Below are 19943 nucleotides of genomic sequence, written 5' to 3' on the forward strand. Positions count from 1 at the left end.
CCATACCCGATAGTCTAAATAATAAAAATGTTGTAGTTTTAAGCGTAATAATCATAAACATTAAAAAAAGATAGTTATGATCTCTTTTTGTAGGCTAAAGTCAAATCTCTTGTAGGTTTGAATGGGTTCCATTAACAACACCTTGTTAAAAACTATTTTAGATTTTTTTTTTCCAGGAAAATTAAGTAAACTAACCCATATAAATGAGTATTTTAATAATAATAATAAACTTAGTTATTTTTGAAAAAATATCACTTTCTCCAGAATAGAGAGTTCCAGGGTCAGGGTATTCATTTTTTTTTTAAATTACCACTTTCTCCAGAATAAAGTATTATGGAGTCCAGGTATTCATTCTGAAGCTCTGCTTGACCACTTTCTCCGAAACAAAGCATCCCAGAGTAGGGGTACTCATTCTAGATTTCTGGTTCAAAATAAGAATATTCGTACATTCCGGACTACCGCTGTCAGAAACAGGAATCTATGTACGATTGTCAAACTCGTACTTTGAAGTGACAATACAAAGTCACGAACACACGTTTCAGACGCTCGTCCCTACATATATGTGTCTGCATGTACGTAGACAATTACTTCCGATCATCCGTAATTATCTCTTATAACTACTTGAAGATGAGTTTCCTAGAGAGTGATCATGAAGAAAGCTTTAGCAACTTGCATGTTTACCTACACAACTATAACACCCCAGATCCCAAGGTGATGGGTTTTGAGCAAAACATCAATCATATGGTGTACATGTAAACCCTAATAGCTTTTGGATCTAGTTTGTCTAATGAACATGCAACTGAATATCCAAAGCTATAAACCCTAGATCTAGCATACAATTAATCATATTAACATAAAATAGGGTTTAGATCTTACCTTTGATTGTTATATAGCAATAACAATCAATCCTTGGCTTCAGAAATCTTAGTGCCTCAAGTGTTGCACCTCTAATGGAGTCACAAACACCACTAAGCAACTTGGATGAAGAGGGGGGAGGGAGGAGGCACCAAAAACGGCTGGAAACCCTAAGGGAAGTATTAGCCACGTTTTTGGGTCTCAAGGGTCCTTTAATTAGGTAGGCAATTAGGGTTATTGATAAAAGCCTCGACCTGTCTGCCTATACTTCTCTTCTGTTTGCTTCTTATACTCTTCATATGGCAGCCACTCCTTCTTCGGTTTCCTCCAGTCCTCATCAAACTTGTCCCCACTAGAGTAGCACACTTGAGCTTTTCTGTTCCCAAACTCATCTACATTGCAGTCCTTGGTCAAGTGTGGACCACTACATCTCTCGCAACCCACTCTTATGGCATGTATTGACTGGTCCATTTGTGTTATCCTTCAATCCATATTATTTAGCATGGCCATTACAGCTGCTATTTCTTCAGTTTGGGCCCCTCCACCGCCTTTGATTCCATCATGCCTAGGGTTGTGGTATTCGCGAGAGTGCTTCGCGAATTCTTCAATTAGCTCCTTGACCTCCCTTGGATTTTTCTTTGTCAAAGGTCCTTGAGAATCAAGGAGTTGTCTTGTCATCACGTTGACCCCATCATAAAAGATTGACATCTCTTGCTGCACATTTAGGTCATGCTGAGGGCTATTTCTGAGCAAGCCCTTGTACCGCTCCCATGCTTCGTATAATGACTCCCCCGGCTGTTCCTCAAAGTTGGCTATTGCCTTCTTGAGTTTGGCTATCTTGGATGGCAGGCAAAACTGGTCCAGGAATTGCTCACGCATTTGAGCCCAAGTGGTAATTGTACCCGGTGGAAGTTCTTTTAACCACTCCTAAGCAGCTCCTTTGAAAGTGATGGGAAGCATCCTAAGAAAGACTGTGTTTTTGTTGACATTTGGGACATTAAAGTAATCCGCAATGTCGTTGACTTCATCTAGATGCTTAAAAGCATCCTCATGATCTTTCCCGAAAAATGGGATGTCCTTCAGTGCAGTCAATATGTGCCCCTTCAACTCAAATATGGTAGTGGCAGGTATTGCGGGTTGGACTAAACCGGGAGCCACATCTTCTCGGATCCACTTCTTGTAAGCTCCCATGGACATTTCTTCAATTGCTGCCATCTCATTCCTTGGCTCGTTCTCGGGTTCGCTTGTGTGTTCTTCAAATTCCGGCTCGGTATCGCTTTCGGACTCGATTTGGACGGGCGTATGATCCAAATGCTCAAGATTGCTCTTGTGCCTCGCTAATGAACTTGACTCTCCTGTCTTCTTTCCCGACTTCCTAGAAAAAGCTGACTTCAATTCTTGTAAGGGCGTCTTTTTCTTGTGAATTGCAGACTCGGGATCTTCAAGTGGTGGCACCAAGTGTGTGTTTGAGCTTCTGGTCATGAACTCCTGCAACTTGCTAAACTAAAAACGTAAAACTGAACTAAAATAAGAAAAACTAACTACAAACTAAAAATCTAGTTTTTAAACTGTCCACGTCGTGGCAGGTATCTGGCCACGTCGTAGACTCTGTGAATGACAGAAAAAAAAAATTATTTTGCTTCAAAATTAACTTTTTGTGGTTTTTACTCCACAAGAAGGATCGATTAATTTAATGCAAATAAATAAGCTAAAAACTAAGCCGTTCCACGGCAACGGCGCCAAAAAACTTGATGTGCACAAAAGTACTCACTAATTTTAATATTTATAACCTAACAAACTTAACTAACTATGCACTTATAGGCAGCGTACCTAGTCAGATTACAATATAGTTTGGGTAAGTCGGGTGTCGATCACAGGGAACGGTGTTCTAATTAATTTACTTACTATTAAATTAACCTAATTATTAACAAGTTTAAAAGGGGTTTTATCTGATTCTACAAGATCAGATGAACTTAAATCAAATTCAATAAGTAAAACACACTCTTGTTTAGTTTGAATCCACTTCTTCCTTATGGCTAGATAATGATTACGGATTATTAAGTTGGTTTTTAGTTGTATTAGTAATTTGGTTCTAACTTTACCAATAATTAACTAATTCATGTCAAACCATGTATGTTCACACATAATTACACACTGAACTAATTATGAATGTAAATATGCTATGTAAGATTTGTAATATAAACGCAATTATGGTCACAATACACGTTCTCTAGCACAGTTAAGCTTATTTACTCTAATTACTAACTAAGATTGGTCAATCCTAGCTCTAACAATTTAATGTTCACTAAATCATTAGGTAAACAAATTCATGCAGTTTATTGGTCACTAATCTACACAGAATATGTAATCAAGCAATTAGAGAAACAAACAATAGCATGCTAGGTTATACAAATCAAACACAAGCAATTTTTACCAACTAAACTTAATCCATAAACATTGAACTATTCATAAGTTTGAAGCTTCATCTAGCTAAACAAGAGTAGCTAGATTCAGCTGCTCATCCTAGCAACTAATAAACCAACACAGCTTAAAGTAATAAAAGACATGTTCTTATTTAACTAAAATATAAACCTTTATTCTTTTTAGTGTTGAAAACCTTCCTCCAGAACCCTTCTTTCGCTCTGAATCGTCTCCTGGAACTCTTTCCTTCAGCCAAAAGGTTCTCTTTTCGTAATGGTCAGAAACACTTAAATAAACTCCAAAAACCCGCGCCACGTCGTGGCTATCTAGGCCACGTCGTGGGCTTCAAGTTATCTGTACCGTGCAAGGAATCCTCCGCATCGCGATGTTTATCTTCTGGAAACCTCATGCCACGTCGTGAATTCAGTATTTATCGTGGATTTATTCTTTTCTTGTCTTTCAAGTCTCCCATGTTCCACATATTGTCACTTTTGGTCCCTCCCTTCGAAAATCCTTCCAATTGACTGAAAATAACAATTTAAAGTCATAAGTACCATTATTCTAAACATTTTATCAACTTATTAATAAAAATGTACTTAAATATTGCCTAAAAATAGGTATAAATATGGCAATATCAGTTATCTAACAAGGAAACCCTAATTTGACTGCTTAAGCCCTAAGCAGTCCATGGACTCCCTTTAGAATGTCTCTTGGACGAAAATCATATGGGCTCCCCATAGATTTCGTCCAACCTTAATTCTAAAGCAATCCATAACCCAATTGCAATTATCTTATAATTACAATTCCAGTCCCCTAAGTTTAATTAATCTCTTTTAGCCACAAAATTAATTCTTAATTAATTATTGACTAATATTAATTAAACAATATGATTTCTCCTTTAATATATTATTCATATAATATATTAATAAATCATAATTAATCTTCTTTCTCCATAGTTCATCCTACATATTGCTATGGTGAAGGCAACCCAAAAGGACCATGCTCATAATCGGGTCAAGTACATACCAAAATAGTTATGGACTTAGACACTAATCCAACAGTCTCCCACTTGGATAAGTCTAATAACTATTCTGCGTATAACTTCAGATCCTGATTAGCAATCATAGCTTTCAAAAGTCGCTGTCAACTCTGATCTTATCAGATACGCGTGTCCTTTAGATAAGGGATTATATATTCCTCCATTCTAGATATCGTATAGACATGAGACATGAATTTTAATCATTCTCTCTATACTATTTCCCGACTTCCGATTTATGATGACTGACAACAGACTACAATTGAACACATCAACTTAGTCTCGGCTTGGCCAAGCGCTTAGGTGCCATCACTAAATCATCGAGGGGCCCAAAGATATCGCTTTTATCCCACTCTGGGTAAAAGGAATGGATAAACTTCGACTCATATGCTCGCTTGCATTCACTCATCAAATCACACACAACAATAAGTTTTATAACACCAAGTTACTGGTGCATTTACTTATTATCAATGTGCAACCGACCAGCAAATAACAATTGACACATCTTGTTTTTAAGAATATACAATATTATCGACTCACAATCACTCGTGATAAAATCCATGAAGTGATTCTTGTGAGTGTGGGTTTAATCCAATGCTCAAAAGTCATATTCATGAGCACTGATGAACGTTGCAGCAAACCTTTGCTATGTCTAATACACTTTAGACAATCTACAAACCAATTCATGACAGTCTTCATTCATACCTACTTCCAACATATGAATGACTGTGGACCATTCGAATAATTTGATTATTCTGAAATAATTAATTATTCAGGAAGTCAAAACATGCAAAGTGAAACACAAGAATAATACTAATCCTATATGGTCCCAAACCTTTGAGTATAAATAAAACACCTTTTATTCATCACCATATCGATTACTCATTATTTGTTGTTTCTGTTAATTAACTTATTACTTGAATTATTACTACAATTGTCCCATGCTCTTAGCATGCACACATTGTTTACCTATGGTTCTTACATTGTGAAATAGATCAAATGAACACATTTCCAATCATACTCATTTCACAACTCCCAATCCTTATCACGAGTGTAAGAATATCAAAATCTTGCCACTTATAGAATATGTTATATTCTAACGTTTCATGCAACAATCCTTTCGTAATGTCACTGCACTAAAGTCACAATGACTATTGCCAATGAAATTACAAAGTCCTCTATTGGAGATTGTTACAAGACAATTCCATAGACATGATGTATCTCACTCAAAGTACATTCCTTTGAACATCCTTTTGCATAAAATTTTCTAATCTAGACATAGACTCTCAATATCCAACTCCCAATATGGAAACATTTCCATATTTGCCATATGAAAACTCATTCTTAATAGAATCTTATCTATTCATAATAACGTTGATATGGTCCATCCAATACCATAATTCCAACTACTCACAAGCGACCAATCCTCAGCGAACTTTGGATCGTCCTTTGACAGTTGTTTAATTATCTTAGTCAAAACTGATTTTTGTCCTTTTTCCCTCTTAATGCTCTAGACATTTGGAAAATTTTAGAATGGTCAAATATTATAGCACTTGCAATCGATCCTATACCCGAAGCGTATGGGACACGATGCGTAATGTCTTACATAAAGATACGATACTTCATCAATCTTCTGCTATAATTTTTATGTGTCACGTTCTTACAATTCGAACTATGAAGAGGGATGCCGTAATCATAATCGAAATTTAAGAACACACTATATATCCTTTGACTAAATTTTGTAAAATTTCTCAATCTAAGCTTTAGATTTTGAAACGAAGTACAACATTCTCTCCCTTAATTATAGAAAAACAACTTTTCAACCCTTACGAGTTTGCAAAGTATAAGTCTTGTTTTCTATAGTTAATATTGCTAACTTACAATACTTGCCTTAATAATCATACAAGCATAACATTTATGCTCCCACTATCATGATGATTATTATCATATGAGCATAACACTTATGCTCCCACTAGCTTTGACATGTATTCAGAAAACAGCTGAACTTCCAGAAAACAATGCTTATTGAATTTCTTAAGTTCATATTTCTAATACTTAATCTAAGCTTCTTAAACTTATACACCTTGTCTTAGAAAGCTCACATGTGTGTCTAGACAAATTCAGAACTTATGTTACTAAGTCCCAAATGTTCAGACTTAATTGCCAAATCTCACAATTTGAACTATGGAAAGGGATATCGTAACCATAATCGAATTTGAGAATACAATTTTCACACTTGCTATCCTTTTTAAAATCTCTCTTAGTGAAAGCATTTCCTCACAGTCATTTTCATGAAGGAGGGAATCTTATGACACTTTAGATTTTATGGTGTATGTGTACCTATCCATGTGAATTTTCCAAAACCCAAGTTTGTGACAAATCCAAACTCATATGGACTGAACTTTCTTAATCTTGATTTCTTGCCTTATGGTAACACGAGTGTCCACCATGTCTTCCAAGTAGTTAAGCAGCCCACCCTTTCCTATCAATGTACTTTCCATTGATCAAGGTGCTTGCCTTTTATGCGCTCAAATGAGAACTCATAGAACTCACATGCATAATTAACTCAACTGGAATGGCACAGAAACAAAATAATGTCAACACAATAGGTTATAAACCTCAAATCATGTGCTAGTGATGATCGATAAGGTTTATTCTTGATTAGTTCTTGAAACCTTTTTCAAGACCATCATTAAGACTCCCACTGACTCCTTGACATATAAGGTTCTCTTGTCAAGAAACTTTTTCTTGATAAAGAAGTATTCAAGAGTTAGTGTAGCTTTTATCAAGAAAAAACACTTCACAAAATTGGTCCTGGTTGGTCTATGTCTTATCCAAGACATCACAACTTACCAATTTCAAATGTGCAAGAATGAGAAAACCTTTTTCCAAATTCCACATTTGATGAATGTTATAAACCTTCTTCAGACTTGTCACTCAATGTCACAATCTTAACTCTAAGACTTGTTTTTAGAACGAAGTATGATTGACTTCTTGATTTAACCATTTCTTCAATTCTCGATTCCTCTTTTTAGACATACGATTGCACTAAGACTCAGTTAGAGGATCAATTGAGATATGGTTCTTAATCATTAAGACCTATCATAAAACATAATAAAAGGTATTCTCCTTTCTTCTTAGAATAGAGAAACTTTTATCTTTCTGCCTACTTGATTCTTCTTATTCGTTCTGCTATTGATTGAAACTCTTTTAATCAACTCAGAATCATATTCACTAAACATTAGTAAATCATGACGAATATCTTTGTCACTCTTGTGGTAGACTTGATCAACGTACGACCTAGTGTACTCAATCTCCTAGTCCTTCAATTTACACTTTGTCAAAGAATTAGTCTAAATTTCCCAAATGTGAAAGTTTTTCATTCATCATACAATACTCGTTGCATGATTCCAAGTTTCTGTCCAATTGAAATTTGGGCGATGAGAAACTCTCCATATTTGGTAAATTCTCGACATTTCCACAAATAACATAATTAAGAATCAAATCCATTATTGCTAATAATAGAAACCTTCAAACATCAATTTTTCATACACGCCATTGCAAGGATAAATAAATAATATAAAATCAAAATTTATTTTATTGCGGAAAAATTTGTCCTTACAATGCAATTCAATTGAAAAACTATGTTAATACATATTTCTTAGAAATCTATTCTAACTCCAAGTAGTAGCTCAAGAATCCAATCTTCAATCAATGCGATCGAAATCCATTTCTTCTCGATTAGATTCAGCTCACTTCTTCCTTTAAGCTTCCTCTCTTTTCTTCGATCATACAAAACATCAAAATGTAATCTTATCACATCATGTATTAAGAATCTAGAATAGGAACTTAAAAGAGTTAGTTAATGGATTTTACCTGAAGTAGAGTCATACGTCTTGACTCTCCCATCTCTTAGATCTCTCAGGTAAATAGGGAAGCTTCGTCTCCAATGCCCCTTCTCTTGGCAATAAAAGCAAATGGACTCCTTTGGCACATCACATCGGACAATCACAGACTTAGTTCTTTCTGGACTTTCGACGTTGCCAGTGTCTATTGAAGTTTGGGAGTTTGATTCACCAGACAAATTTGCTAGACCAGCACGCCAAATCATTGTTGATTCGGCAGCTGTAAGCAAATAGGTGAGATCAATGAGGGTCACGTCGTGATCCATCATATAGTACTCTCTAATGAACTTACTATATGATTCAGTAAGTGACTGAAGAACCCAATCAACAACCAACTCACTTGAAATCTCGACACCCAACATGCTTAACCTATCAATGTGTGACTTCATCTCTAAGACGTGTGTACACACAGGTTTCCCATCTTCGTGTTTACTTGCCAAAAGGGCTTGAGTGATCTTGAACTTTTCAAGTCTTCGTACTTGTGGGTTAGGGAGAATAATTGGAGGAGGTGGAGGAAGTGAAGCATGATCTCTTGTTCCTCGATCATATCGTGGAATATCATCTTCGTTTGGAAAGCTTGTTCCATGGGATTTGGTTAGACCATGATTGTCATAACTAGACATCTACAAAACGGGAGAAAATTCAAGTTAAGTTGATTAGAATCCTTGATGTAACACCCAAATGAAACATCAAGGCTAGGATCCAACACAATACTCTACAACCTAGAAGAGGGATGTCGTAATCTAGTTGCAGAATATTTGAAGGTAGGTAAATGACGATTTACCAATTTCCACCATGAAAAATGAAAAGGAAACTTAAGTTTCAAATGTATTGAAAACTCCTAGATCTTTTGAGATTCATTGAACTTTTCAATGGCATGTTTAAATCTCGATATGCCCCTCGATTTGTGACTAGGATGCCGAGGATCACAAAAAAGGGTGTGAATAACCATGAAAACTTACATGGTGCCCCCAATGTTACAGTCACCTATTCGATGTGCCGGTTAACCACACACGCTCCACCGAACTATAACAAACATTGAGTCACCCTTTGCTACCTTTGCTTAGAACCAATTAGTGTGTCGGTTAACCACACACGCTCCACTAATGTCTTCGCAAGGGTACAAAGTGTAATTTCATGGAATTGCATCAATTCACTTTTGCCTAAAGTAACTAAGATTGGTAATTTTGTAAAACATTTAGTTACTTCATACTACATTATACTATTAATGGAAAGGGTTTTGTCCTATCCTACCTGTTAGGCTAACGACCCTCCACTAGTCAAGAGTGCGATGGGTAAGAGTGGATACCCATTCAATCGCCATTTTATAGACAATTTCCTTAAACACCCCTTATAGACCAGCTTCGTGAATGAGGCCTACTAACGGTAAGACTGACACTTTACTCATATATATATATATATATATATATATATATATATAATATTAGACTTTTAATGTTACATATATATATATATATATATATATATATATAATATTAGACTTTTAATGTTACATATATATATATATATATATTGTATAGGGTGTATTTTACACTTTAAAAATACTAGGTGGTCTAATTTAATAAATTACACTTTTAATTTAATTAAATGTAAACCAAAACTTTATGGGTTTATTAAATCTCTTTTAATTATACACTTTAATTAATTACTAAAACCATAAGGGTGTGATTTGAACTTTTCAATACAATACAAGGGTTTTAGAATTTAACATTTCAAAATTAAACTTTTAATCAACTTTTAAATTCCAAAACTTGAGGGCAAGTTTTGAAACATTTCAAAACATTAGGGTTTAACTTATTTAAATTTCAAAAACAAAACTGTTAGTTTCAAATTTAAACTATAAAACCTAAAGGGAGTAATTTGAAACTTTTCAAACTTTATCAAGAATATTCTAGATCACAAAATTCAAATAAGGCAATTAACAATTAATTGGTGGTTATCTAATTTGACCTAGTCCAAATTCTTGCAAGATAATTCACCAAATAATTCAAATAATTAAATTTAATCATATAAGGAAATAATTATTTAATTAATATGAAGTTATCTTTTATTTTGGCAAAGATAATCACCCAATATCATAAAAATCTGATTTATATCAATAAAAAAACGTTTTGGTAACTATCCCACAGCCAAAGGAGCACAAAATCCCGAAATTACCTCTTTCTAACGAGTTGACTCGTCGAGTCAGGCATGGACTCAGCGAGTCCAGCCCCCAGAAACCCTAATTTTTGATTTTTAAGCAAGAATAATCCATAATAGCATCAAATACATCAAACAAACAGCCTTGGCTCTGATACCACTGATGGGTTTTGAGCAAAACATCAATCATATGGTGTACGTGCAAACCCAAATAGCTTTTGAATCTAGTTTGTCTAATGAACATGCAATTGAATATCCAAAGCTATAAACCCTAGATCTAGCATACAATTAATCATATTAACATAAAATGGGGTTTAGATCTTACCTTTGATTGTTATATAGCAATAACAATCAATCCTTGGCTTCAGAAATCTCCGTGCCTCAAGTGTTGCACCTCTAATGGAGTCACAAACACCACTAAGCAACTTGGATGAAGAGGGAGGAGGGAGGAGGCACCAAAAACGGCTGGAAACCCTAAGGGAAGTATTAGCCACGTTTTTGGGTCTCAAGGGTCCTTTAAATAGGTAGGCAATTAGGGTTATCTAACAAGGAAACCCTAATTTGACTGCTTAAGCCCTAAGCAGTCCATGGACTCCCTTTAGAATGCCTCTTGGACGAAAATCATATGGGCTCCCCATAGATTTCGTCCAACCTTAATTCCAAAGCAATCCATAGCCTAATTGCAATTATAATTATAATTCCAGTCCTCTAAGTTTAATTAATCTCTTTTAGCCACAAAATTAATTCTTAATTAATTATTAACTAATATTAATTAAACAATATGATTTCTCCTTTAATATATTATTCATATAATATATTAATAAATCATAATTAATCTTCTTTCTCCATAATTCGTCCTACATATTGCTATGGTGAAGGCAACCCAACAGGACCATGCTCATAATCGGGTCAAGTACATACCAAACTAGTTATGGACGTAGACACTAATCCAACACAAGGTACTTTCTATTTTGAAATTTTGGTATTTAAAGGTTTGTCACAGCGTGGGGGGAGGCACCATGACGTGGCAAGTCAAAGATTAGTCCGTATAGTTCATTTAAGCGGCCACGACATGGCAGTATTAACCACAATGTGGCAGCTGGCAAGTGAGAAACCCTATTTTCTGGGTTTTGCTCCCTATCTAAAAGAATGAGGAGGCTAGGGTTTTCTAACCCTCAGCCTCCATCAGCCTCTTTGAGATCTGAGAAACCCTAAATTCCACCATCTCTTATTTTGAGCCCTTTTGGTGTTCTTTGACGCCTTTAAAGGAAGAAAGAAGAAGAAGTGAGCTAAGATTCAGCAAGCTAGTCATCATCTTTTGTCTTGGCACTCTTCTAGACCTTTGTAAGTGTCTAAGACTCTATTTTTATCATGGTAGGTTGCTATATATTATGTTTTATCCCTTAATCTTCATGTTCTTGTGGGTTGGAGTGATGGGATCTCATAATGTTTGCAACTTTATGAATCTCTAGGACATTTGACATGATTGTTGGTTTGGATCGGGATTCTAGTTGGGTTTTGAGCCATGCATGAGATTTCCATGGAAAACCCCTTATTTTAACTCATTATGGCTTCAAGACATGTATTGGAGATGCATGTCTATAAATCACCAACTTTTTGTGTTGGTTTTGATAATAGAATTGATCTGGAGTAAATGAGTTATGGACTTTTTGGAATAAGTGCTTAATGGGGAAAGTCATGCCTTATTTAGCCCATTTGAAACCTAAGGTTTGAGATTTTGACCTTTTGGGTGGTCTTAACGGTTTCCTTCTAGACCTGGTTTCAGACCAGATCTAAGCTTTAGAGTTCTTAGGATCGAAGAAAGCAGCTTAACCCATTAAGTTGTTGAAAACCTAGTGCACACGACATGGTATTAGGTCACCACGGCGTGATGATGGGGAAAATCATGACAGCCTGTTTACTAGAGGGCCACGACATGAACATAGGTGACCATGACGTAGCGGTTGATTTAGTCAACGTTGACCATTGAATTTTGACTTAAGTTGATTTTTGATCAAGCACCTAGTTTGATGGTAACATTTGAACACATTTAACAAGTTTGATGGTCAATTGTATACAAAAAAAAAATGCTTAGATGTGAACAAAATGAAAAGTTCATTACCCTCCTAAGTCATTTTTTGCAAATTCAAAGAGCAATTGTTATTGGTTGACATAAACTTTTTTATTTAACTTTGATTGGTTGATGAAATTAGTTGCGACCAGTTTATGCTCGGGAACCAATATGATTCAATTTTGAACATGTACAAGTGTTTTCAGTTCTTGTGTCTATTAACTATAAAATTAAAGTTATGTTAAAATCATAAATCAATACATTTTCTTATAACATATTATCCGGTGAAAAGTAAATTATATGGTTTTAATAACAAAAGAAAGATAAAATAAAATAAAACATATGTGTAAATAAAAAAATATATAGCATATAACTGTAACTAGTTATAGAAGATAAACTAAAACTGAATTCTAAATAATATGGTAGCTTAACTGGAAAAATGTTTTTTTTTTAGTATTATATCAAAGTCGTTGAGCACGAGATCTGATAATATATGTTTAAGATGCTAACCACATTAGCCATAAGATCCAAAGATGCTAACCACATCGGACACAAGATCCAAGAATATAATTGTAAGATGCTAACCACATCATGAAGAAAAACTCCAACAGTCTATGATTTTTCTTCAGTTCTATTTCTCGAGTTCATGGGTTGCGATTGGCTAAAAATGTTGAGTGTGACTATGGAAATCGAGCTCAAATGGAGACTCCTTAGACCAATCTCAACCCTAGAAGAAGATTCGTTGATGTCGTGTTTTTTTGGTATTATATTTGAATCCTGAAAAGTTAATATGTTCTTGTTATTTTTGAATTAATTTTAACCTATTATAAAGAACACCATAAAAAGAATGAAAATTTGACATAAGAGGGTATTGAACTTTTCATTTTTAGGCAAAAAAATATATACAGTTAACCATCAAACTTTGTAAATGTGTTCCAATGTTATCATTGTCACCTAAGATAACCGGTGACAATGGTAACATTTGAACACATTTAACAAGGTGATGGTCAATCGTATACAAAAAAAAAAGCCTAAAAATTAAAGTATATTACCCTCGTAAATCATTTCCCATTAAAATATTTACTTTCTTAGAAAAAATATAATGTTCATCGGTATAGATCCATTTACACGGGTAAATGTTATTGCCCCGTGTGATTCAAGGTGCATAATATTAACTTTTCTCTTTCCGTTATACATCAACCCTGGATTCAAAATTTCTCAAGTTTCATGATAACAAGACATTCCAAACTGATTTCTTTAAGCCAATGAATTATTAAAAATTTCATATTGCAATGGCTTCAATATGTTTAAGAACATACACCAATACGTTAACCATATACTTTTATTCATGTGTAATTTGTAAGAATGAGCAACATATCTTTACATATGGGATATCTTCCGAAAAGTTTCAATATTTTGGGCAAATTTTTAATAAAGCCCTAAATTTTATTCTTTGAATAAAAAAGTCCAGACCTTTTTAGTAAAAAAATAAAATTTAGGACTTCATCAAAAATTTGCCCAAAATATTAAGACTTTTTTGAAAACATCCCCTAATACATATTTACTCAGAAAATCTAGAATGTGAGTATAAAAGTACATAAGATCGTTAACTACCACACTTTTCAAAGCCATTTAAAATTTCGTAAATTGGTTCTTGAAGCTCAAAAAAGCATAATTTTCTAAACTCTGCCTCGTTTCCACACATTAAAAAAAATTATAATATTGTTAGAAATTACATAAAAACATTAAAACACGACACCTATGTGAAGTGACTTTAGTGAGTAGCTCGCAATTTTATCATTGTCACTACACAAAATCCAATTAGCAAACATCGAGATGATATTTTAAGACATACAAAACTAATGCAATAATCTCTGAATTCTGAAACCCTTATCTGAATGCATCTGATTCTCCTACGTAAACAGTATCTCGATATATCTTGCAATGTTTGATGAAAGTAAATAACTACATTATACATTATATTCACATTTCACTATTTCAATGTCTTGTCAAAATTACCAACTTGCCCTCTTGCACAATGTTGAAAAATGAAATATCTCATTTTTATAATAGAATTTATGTAGAATCTCCAGAAATAACAGAAGCCAAGATCTGGTGTTTTTTTAGTTCTTGAGCTTTCCTACGATTAGACTCCATGATGATAAGAAGTGCTGTGATGTCAGCAGGGCTGACCCCACCAACTCTACTTGCTTGACCAATCGTTTGTGGCCTCACCTTAAAAAAAAACAAAACCAAATCTCAAAACATATAATTTATTTTTATTTTTATAAATATGAGAAACTGATTAATTAAATAATTAATAACCTTTGAGAGCTTTTCACGTGCTTCATGTGATAAAGTGTTCATGGAATTATAATCCAAGTCTGCTGGAAGTGGTTTATGTTGTCTGTGAACCATCTGAAACCAAATCGAAAAAACTCAAATTCTGAAGTCAACTTAGAGGACTAAAGTTGCCAAACCACAAAAGTCAGGGACAAAATTGAAACTTAGGACTTAACCTGTTGCAATTGGCTATGTTGGCGTGCGATTAAGCCTTCATATTTGATATCAATCTCAATGCATTCTTTTTCTATTCTTGATAATTCATTATTTCCAAAACCATGTTTTTCCAACACTTTGTATTCAATATGTGGCTTTTTCAGAAGCCCTTCAAGTGTTGAATGATCTTTGACCGGTTGACCAGATAAACACGACACTTCAGCTGCTAATTCTTCGCCTGTAACATAACTTTTCTTTTTTTTTAAATGTTCTTTAATAAAAATATATTTATTTTTTAGTCTTACTTGTGACACGAACAGTTTTTAATCTTTTTTTTTCCTCTAAAATCCGAGCTTGTTTTCCTTGATAAGATGTCCATCTTTTATCATCTATTAAACCAATTTCACGCCCTAAAGGAGTCAAACGGCTATCAGCATTATCAGATCTGAGAATCAATCTGTATTCTGATCGACTGAAGAGAAAATAAAAAAATTATAATAAGAAAACTGAATTAAACATTTAATTAAAAAATAAATTATTACCTTGTGAGCATACGATAAGGCTCACGAAGATCTTTGGTGACAAGATCATCGATTAATGTGCCTATGTAACTGCTTTCTCTTTCAAGAACAATCAGAGGTTTTCCATCTGAATGTCTAGCTGCATTTATTCCGGATATTATTCCCTATGAATATTGGAATTAAAAGAATTAAATCAATGTCAAGAATAGTGGAATGGAATGGTTGATTCCATTCGTTTTCTGATTCCATTATACGAAAAGAAAAAGGAAAAGGAAGAAGAGAAACCTGAGCAGCAGCTTCTTCATAACCTGTTGTTCCATTAATTTGACCTGAGAAAAAAAGTCCTTGGATTTTCTTTGTCATAAGTGACCTGGCACATTGATGAGCTGGCAAGTAATCATATTCTACAGCATATGCAGGTCTCAACATTGAACATTTCTCTAAACCTGGTAATGTTCTCAAAAGTGGTAACTGTAATCTTTCAGGTAATCCAGTTGAAAAACCCTACAAGATTTTTTTTTTAAGTAAAAAAAATCAAATTTGATTAAATAAATAAATAAATAAAATCCCATTTCAGAAATTGATTATTTAAGAGACCTGAACATAAAGATCAGGAACACTTCGACCTTCTGGTTCAAGGAAAATTTGATGGGAATCCTTATCTTGGAATCTTACAATCTGAGAATAAAAACAGATGATTTAAACAAAGGCTATAAATAAGATTTTTTTTTTTTAAAAAAAAAAACATTATAACCTTATCCTCAATTGAGGGACAATATCGAGGTCCTTTTGCTTCAACCCATCCTCCATAAGTTGGAGTTTCATGTAAATTATCTCTTATAAGCTGATGTGTCACTTCTGTTGTACGTGTAAGATAACAACACATTTGTTCCCTTTCAATGTGGTAATCAGTATCAAAACTAAACCAATTCACCTGTTCATCACCCAATCATATTAGTATTATTAACAACCGAATGATCAACAAAAAAGAAGAAAAAAAAATTATTATCATCAGTTTTGTATAATTCATGTTTTCATCAAATTTATATAAAGTAATACGCACAGTGACAAAAATGCAAGAACCTCTTCATCACCATGTTGAGGCTCCAACACAGAAAAGTCAACTGTACGTGAGTCAACTCTTGCAGGTGTTCCGGTTTTTAATCGATCAGTTTCAAATCCAAGTGATTGTAAGTGTTCAGTGAGACCATGTGAAGCTGATTCACCAGCTCTTCCTGCAGCCATTGAAGTTCTTCCAACCCAAACTTTTCCACTCATGAAAGTGCCAGTTGTAAGAACAACAGATTTTGAATAGAAATTCATCCCGAAAAATGTTTTAACACCTTTTACATCATCATTTGTTCCCATTAAAAGATCTGTCACCATTGCCTCCCTAATGGATAAGTTTGGAGTGCTGAAAACACAAAACAAAAGGGTAGGATAAAAATTAATCTTTTTTTCATTAAAGTTTTGATAAAAAAGTTTAGAGTAGATTGTATTTTTGGTCATTGTTTGAGGTTTTGTAATGTTTTTGGTCCATGTTCTAAGTATTATGACTACTTTTGGGACCAAAATCGCAAAAGAATGCTATACTCAGGGACCAAAAATGTAATTTACACAAAAGTTTAAGTAAACTAGCCTTTCAACAATCTTTTTCATCTCGATTGCATATTCTCTTTTATCTGTTTGAGCACGCAATGCTCTAACAGCAGGGCCTCTAGAGATGTTAAGAACACGTTTTTGTAGATAACACCTGAAATATCAATAAAGATACAAGTGAAAAATATGTGTCATGTCTATTTAGTGGAGGGGTAAAACCGTAAAATTTACCTATCAGCCATCTTTCCAATTTCACCACCTAATGCGTCCACTTCATGTACTAGCTGAGACTTTGCAGGTCCACCAACTGCTGGGTTGCAGGGCTGTATCAAACTTGTAATGGTGAGATTTGAGAAATGAAATGATTATTTGGAAATTGCATTGTTATTATTTTTAATAAAATAATGAAGAATATAATTATAGGTTATAAAAAAAAAGTAACCTGCCATGCAATTCGATCAATATTGATTGTTAGAAGAAGAGTTTTTGCCCCTAAACGAGCAGAGGCAAGAGCAGCTTCACAGCCTGCATGTCCACCTCCTACTACTATGACATCATATGTTTCATCGCCTGTTGTATCATGATTCTTCCAATCTACAGGGGCTTTTTAAAGAAGAAAGTAGATTGTAAGATATATATAGAACTTCTCTTGCATACATATATATTGGAAAAAGATAAAAGGGGAAGAAAGCATCTTGATTTCAATAGAAACTTAAGATTGCCAAAATACATGGAATGATTCTTACCTGCCATTGATTCAAGCTAACAGTATTTAAGTTACTTGAAGGTCCTTCCTCACCACCAGCAATGGTGGTTCGGTTATACTACACATATCATTCAAATTTCCTACTTACCAAATTTTCTGACTTTGTTATCTTCATTAGTTTTTCTATGGACATCAAAAGACTGATTTTAATGCAAAGCACTCTCTTTGTTAAGCGTGAAACAGAGAAAATGATATAGTTTCGAATTTTGGATCTCAAGCATAAATTTTGACTACAACAAACACTACAGAAAAGACAGATGAACGTGCAACCGATTCTATATCATTTTTGCATTTGAAAAAGCAACAATTTTGACTAAGAGGTCGCACATGTGGAGTATACTCATACCAGATAGCAAAAAAAGAAACTATTCAAAATGAAGGACAAGTGTTTGATGAAATGCCAAGACGAAAAATTAACAATAACTACGAACACTAATGTATACCTGGAGAGCTCGATGCAGTGACTGAAAAATGTCGCGGCGAATCTGCACGGAAGAAGCTGAAGCATAGCCGAGGTTTGCAGCTGCGTCTAAGGCTAATAGAGGACGAGCGAGGAGGGCGGAGGAAAGGAAATAGAGAGAAGCGGCGAGAAATTCGAGAAAACTGAAGAAGCGAGACGGCCGCTGTGGCCATGTTAGGAGGCCCGGGCAAAGACGACGGTGACCGTGGTGGTGGCCGTTGGTTGGGGTGGGAGTGGGGAGAGAGGATAAAACAGTTCTGAACTTGGAGAACAGGTGAGAGCAAGCCTACTTGTTGTTTAGCCGCATAAGCTGTCAACGCATTCCAATTTTTTCTAGAAATTACATGATCAGAGGTGTTTGGGATTTTATTAACAACAATTTTTTTTGGTTAATTGAGCTAATCTAAGCCTTATAAACGATTATTTTTACAAAAAAATGTTTAGAACCTTATCTTCAATCAAGTAATTTATAGTTATCTCTTATAAAACTACTTTAAAATGAGTCACAAAGATTCGGTATGAAGAAAGTTTTAACAAGATGCATGTTTATTTTCACAACCTTAGACGAACTAACACGCATATTTACACTCATATCATAACTGGTTTGATAAATCGTTTCGAAGCTTGTTTTGTAGCTATTAGATGGGTGGTATATTTGTTTTTTGCATTTTTCTGTTGTTTCTTTAAAATATATAATGTTTCTACATTTAAATTAATTTATTTTTGTTCCTAAAAAATACATGTTCATTCATTCATAGACTATCTTTTGTCTATCATCTTCATAGGTAGTATCCCTTTTAGTGAGAGCACCTAAAAACAATGTTTTATAGCGGTTGATATCGACGGAAACAACCAGACCATTCCTATAGCATTTGGCCTGGCCATGGAAAATATTCTCTATTGTTATACCTGGTTCTTTATGAGGTTAAGAGAAACTTTGAGACAAGGTAAGGAAGTATCGTTCATAACAAATATGGACGATGTCGTTAATTCTTGCATAAAGCATGTATTCCCTAATTCTTATCGTGGGTATACTTCTAAAAGTATGTTCAAGTATATGCACACAAGAGGCGTCTCTAGCAGAACATTACAACCTTTGTTCTAGATGACATCCAACTCATATACTTTGTCTGATTTTGTTCTAGATGACATCCAACTCATATAACAAATATGGACAGTGTCGTTAATTCTTGCATAGAGCATGTATTCCCTAATGTTATCATGGTTATACTTCTAAAAGTATGTTCGAGTATATGCGTACAAGTGGCGTCTCTGGCAAAACATTACAACCTTTGTTCTAGATGACATCCAACTCGTATATTGTGTCTGATTTTGAATAAAACTTCCATCGGCTGACCTAATTTTTTTGTTCTAGATGCTTGCCAACATCTGTCATGTGAAATGGGCAAGAGCCTATTTCCCTAACATCCGTTGGAAAGTAGTTAACATTTATGTTCCCCAATTTTTTTGTGTTACCGGTAAATCGACGCAATGTACCGATAATAATGTTTACCGAGGCAATTCATGACTACATTCAACGGACTTTTGATGAACGCATTTTAATGGCAGGTAAAATATCGGTGAAATATTAAATTTATTTAAATACCTATACAAGAACCTTATTTGATCATATTTACTTTTCAGCGAGTT

The 19943-nt window shown here is 34.4% G+C and overlaps 1 protein-coding gene and 1 non-coding gene across 2 annotated transcripts; one reads left to right on the forward strand and one right to left on the reverse strand.

The window, feature by feature from the left end:
• Window positions 1–1579: 1579 nt before the first annotated feature.
• Window positions 1580–1686, forward strand: LOC111917676 (small nucleolar RNA R71). The gene has a single exon (XR_002858975.2). It is a non-coding gene; the product is annotated as a small nucleolar RNA R71 (small nucleolar RNA).
• Window positions 1687–14323: 12637 nt separating this feature from the next.
• Window positions 14324–18625, reverse strand: LOC111917667 (uncharacterized). Its single transcript, XM_023913334.2, has 13 exons — window positions 18277–18625; window positions 17510–17670; window positions 17299–17390; window positions 17108–17221; window positions 16552–16882; window positions 16223–16402; window positions 16066–16146; window positions 15754–15972; window positions 15490–15632; window positions 15253–15419; window positions 14968–15185; window positions 14774–14866; window positions 14324–14683 (listed from the first exon to the last, which is right to left on the reverse strand). Exons 1-13 carry the CDS (start codon window positions 18464–18466, stop codon window positions 14525–14527), a joined length of 2148 nt encoding a protein of 715 aa, XP_023769102.1. The 5' UTR covers window positions 18467–18625; the 3' UTR covers window positions 14324–14524.
• Window positions 18626–19943: the final 1318 nt, after the last annotated feature.

The sequence above is a fragment of the Lactuca sativa genome, chromosome 3, assembly GCF_002870075.4.
Source record: "Lactuca sativa cultivar Salinas chromosome 3, Lsat_Salinas_v11, whole genome shotgun sequence".
Lineage (NCBI taxonomy): Eukaryota > Viridiplantae > Streptophyta > Magnoliopsida > Asterales > Asteraceae > Lactuca > Lactuca sativa.